Below are 4,427 nucleotides of genomic sequence, written 5' to 3'. Positions count from 1 at the left end.
ATAATTTACAGAATATTCTGCAAGGGTATATCAACTTCGGCTCCGCCCGAAGTTAGCTTTCCTTTCTTGTTTAGAATGTTTTTTCGATGCCATTTTTTTTTAATTTTTCAGTAAAATATTATTTATTTATTGGTGTCGCTTACAATTCATTTTTAATAAGTTATTTGTTTCCCCTTTGGGTTTCTCTTTTTCTAAACAATTAAAATATTTAATATAATTATGATTTTAATTATGATAATAATTTTATATAATGTTATTATAATACGTATAATATAAAAATACCCCATATTTTTAAATCCATATATTTAAAATACAATTAATATAAAAATATTCATCCTGTTCAATCGCAAAATTTCTGAGGCTCCTAAAAATCGTTTACACGTCGCGTGCTGAATACCCTAATGACAATGATTCCAATGTGAAGTCATGTATGAAATAAATTATGTTTTTATACCCTTGCAGAGGGTATTATAATTTTGGTCAGAAGTTTGTAACGCAGTGAAGGAGACGTTTTCGACCCTATAATGTATATATATTCTTGATCTCTTTGAAATGTGGCTGGTGCTGTGTGTAGGCCGAAAGGCATTACCTTCCACTGAAACAGTCCGCGACCTGGCGCGGTGAAAGCGGTGTACTGTTTGCTTCCTTTATCCATTGGTATTTGCCAGTAGCCACTTTTTAAGTCGAGTGTACTTATATACTTGGCCTCCCTTAGTTGGTTGAGTATGTGATCCATTCGGGGTACCGGGTATGCGTCTCGTTCTGAGTGCTCGTTCAGCTGCCTGTAGTCTACGCAAAGTCTCCATTCTATGTTTTTCTTTTCTACGATTACTACTGGCGAGCTGTAAGCGGAATGTGAGGGTTCGATGAGATCCTGAGCTAGGAGTTCGTCCACTTGTTTGTTTATTATTGCTTGCATGGCCGGGTTTCGAGGGTAATACCTCTGTTTAATTGGGCGATCGTGCTTCATAAAGATCTTATGCGTGGCAATGTGGCTAACTCCCTTGATTTGACTCATCATATCCAATTCCTTTTTAAGGGTTTCTTGGATCTCTGCGTCTGTTAAATCGCCTGTCGCTAGTGATCCGATGCCGTGACTCTTCCGTGTTCTGTTTTTGTTTCTTTTTTTTCTGTGCATTCTTGCTGTGATGCCTCCGCATTGTAGTGTCGCGTTACATTGTTCCAAGAAGTCTATCCCCAGTAGAAGGTCGCCGATTACTTCTTCGAGGATTAGCAGCGTCATCGTGCTTGTTTGGTTCCCGAGATGTATTGGTACTTCCAGTGCCTCTGTGACCGTTCTGTTTGTCCCGTCTGCTAGTCTAATGGCTTCGGTTACTTGCTTCCTTATCCCCTGCCTTGCAATGTTGTTGGCTAGTTTCCTGGCGATGAAACTTCTTGTTGCTCCCGTGTCTATGGCCCCGCGAACTCTTGTGTTGCCTATATTCACTTGTGCAATCAGTCGTCGGCCGTTGAAGTTTATTGCTGTTGCGGGTGTGGTGTTTGCCCTGGGTGCCCGCTCTGATCCCATGGGCCTCTGGCGTTTCCCGCCGTTTCGTTCCGTCGACAGCAATGGATTGTGCGTATTCCATCATGTCCGCATATCCAGCAATATATTCTTGGTGTGTTGTTGCACTGCTGTCCTATGTGTTCTTCTTCTTTGCACCTTGAACATCTATTATTCATGCTGAATGATCTTGTGATTCCTCGGTTCAGTGTTTGTGGTTGTTCCTGGGGTCTCCATTGGTTTCTTGTTTGTCTCCCGAAATTTCCGGATGTTTGCTGTTGTCTCCCGAAATTTCCCGGTCGCTGCTGTTGTGTCCAGTGATTCTCCGGTGTTTGTTGTGTTGTGCGTTCCTGTGGCTGGAGGGCCTCGAATTCCTTTGCTAACTGCAGGTATTCTGCTAGGGTTCGGCATTCTCCCCGTTTAGCATACTTTTTAAATTCCACACGGCTGTTCCGGTAGACCCACTCTAGTTTTTTTCCTTCCGTGAGTGTGGTAAATCTCATAATCTTCCGTAGTTCCCGCGCGTAGTCTTTTGCTGGCTCGTTTGTACCCTGGTGTCTGCGTGTTATGTTTTCCATCGCTCTCTCTTCGTGGTCCGTTGGTCTGTAGTATCCCAGGAATTCCTTTTTAAAGTTTTCCCACGATGGCATTGGGGTAGGATGCGTGTGCCACCAGTCCAGGGCACAGTCTCTGAGCAAAATTACCATAGCTCCTGCTGCGTGGTCGAGCTCTATCCCATAGGCCTTTGCCAGCTCTTCCATTCTAGAAATGAATTCTGTCGGGTCGCCCGTGCCGTCGTAAAATTCTCCCCAGCTTCGTATTACTCCCATTGTGGCCACTTTGTCGGTCTTTCTGGGCTCGGGTGCGGGTTTTCCGTTGCTTGTCTCCTGTTTGTCTGGTATCTGTAGCAAGTTCTGGTTTTTCTCCATTCCGTCGGGTGCTGGTGATGGTGTTCTCGCGTGCTTCTGTGCTAGGTCTTGGAGACGTTTGGTGGTTTCTTCGCTGTGGGCACCGCTCTTGATTAACTCCGACATTTGTTTCCGCATGTCCTCGCACCGCGTTTCTGGTTTGATGTCGAATTCCCTCAGATAGATTTCCAGTTGGGTCTTGTTGCAATTGTTGATCCAGCTTCGAGTCAGTTTGTCTTCCATTTTTAATCCGTGCTGTGTTGAGGAAGAGGGTAAACGATCTTTGCTGGTATTTTGAGGTTTCTATCTGTTTGTTTTTAACCTGTTCGGGCGCCACTGTAACGACCCTGTTTTGGGAGGCGGTATAGCTCGCCGTGGTCAGGGTTCGTGACAGATATTTATATTTATTCCTCTATAGATCGGTTTACCTCCCTTTCCCCAATAATGACACAGATGGGTAAAACTAGAGACGTGTATTTCAAAGTAATCGTATAATCGTGTAGTTGTGTGTAGATGCGTCGGGACTGCTTGTTCTGTCGATTCGGCGCTTCGGAAGAGCCGAGTGATGAACTGCTTGCTGTCGTGATCCGATGTGCGAGTGTCGGTGCTGCGAATGGGCCGAGTGATGAACTGCTTGCTGCGAGTGTCGGCGCTGCGGATGAGCCGAGTGATGAACTGCTTGCAGTGAGAGATCTACTTGGTTTCTAGTGGGATTCGGGAATGTAGGGCATCGTTAGTTTCGGTCTGCCGGGCATCGTTAGGTTCGAACTGCCATTTCTACATCCGTTTCGTTTCCGGGTCGGGAGCCGGAAACGTGACTTCTGGGGGAACTCACTGAGGTGGGCCTGTATTACGAAAACCGGGCCGCCTCAGTGCTCACGACTGGGTCTGGGCTGATTTCTAGGAAACCACACCGGGACGCCAGTGATCCTGTCCAGGTCGTAGAACCGATTTAAAAACCGCGTTCTTGAGGATCCACTACTACTACCAAGACTATCAACCAGAACACTTACCTTGTTGCTGATGATTCCTCGAAGATCGTCGGAACGCAAGTGACTCATCTGGGGTCTTGCCTCTGCTTATATAGGCCCCGTTGAGTGTGCCCAGAGTGGTCGATGACGAGAATCCCGATCTCGATAACTCGTTATCGGGTCACGAGATATAGCGATGGTAGTCGACTATCGGTATATTAGTGTGACCGGTTTAATGTTTTTTGGGCGCGCGTTTTGAAAGTGCGCGATTTTGGCGCGTGTTTTGAATGTGGTGTAGCGTAGGGAGAATAAAAGATCATTGTGTGTTGTTTTTGGAATGTTCTTTTATTATTTGTGACGCTCGGTGGTCACAGAAGCTTGATGTAAACTTTTTTATATACCTTAAAAATGAATGTCTGCGTATTTAATTCATAGTTTCGTTTTACATATTTAAATTAAAGCTAAAAACATAACTTTTAATACAACACATATAAAACTGCTTGATTAAATTTAAAACAAGAAAGGAAAGCTAACTTCGGGTGGAGCCGAAGTTGATATACCCTTGCAGAATACTCTGTAAATTATATTCTCCAAAATTATTCATATGATGCATTCTTAATACTCATAAAAAATCCCAACTTCCTAACTTTAAAAACACCAAAGTTATGGCATTTCCAATCGTTCAGTTATATAGCAGCTATAGGATATAGTTGGCCGATCCTTATGAAATTTGATAGGTCGGATTGATTGGCTAAAAATAAAACCCATAGACAATCTCAACTTCCTAACTTAACAAACACAAAAGTTATGGCATTTCCGATCAATCAGTTATAAGGCGGCTATATGATATAGTGGCCCGATCCGGCTCGTTCCGACTTATATTGAATTGAAAGACAACTTTTGGGAAAGTTTCAAGCAGATAGCTAGTTTGCGTAGAAACGGACGGACGGACGGACGGACAGACGGACGGACAGACGGACATGGCTAGATCGACTCTCGTGGTGATGCTGATCAAGAATATATATACTTTATAGGGTCGGAAAT

At 44.0% G+C, this 4,427-nt stretch overlaps 1 protein-coding gene across 1 annotated transcript; it reads right to left on the bottom strand.

Moving 5' to 3' along the window:
- Positions 1-838: 838 nt before the first annotated feature.
- LOC108043156 (activity-regulated cytoskeleton-associated protein-like) lies at positions 839-3,456 on the bottom strand. Its single transcript, XM_044457016.1, has 2 exons — positions 3,426-3,456; positions 839-3,064 (listed from the first exon to the last, which is right to left on the bottom strand). The coding sequence occupies exon 2, from the start codon at positions 2,653-2,655 to the stop codon at positions 1,477-1,479; it is 1,179 nt and encodes a 392-aa protein (XP_044312951.1). The 5' UTR covers positions 2,656-3,064; positions 3,426-3,456; the 3' UTR covers positions 839-1,476.
- Between the last annotated feature and the right edge of the window lie 971 nt (positions 3,457-4,427).

Source organism: Drosophila rhopaloa, unplaced genomic scaffold (genome assembly GCF_018152115.1).
Source record: "Drosophila rhopaloa isolate 14029-0021.01 unplaced genomic scaffold, ASM1815211v1 contig_155, whole genome shotgun sequence".
Taxonomy (NCBI): Eukaryota; Metazoa; Arthropoda; class Insecta; order Diptera; family Drosophilidae; genus Drosophila; species Drosophila rhopaloa.
Note: the sequence above shows the minus strand (reverse complement) of the source record. Positions and strands in the feature narration are given on the sequence as shown.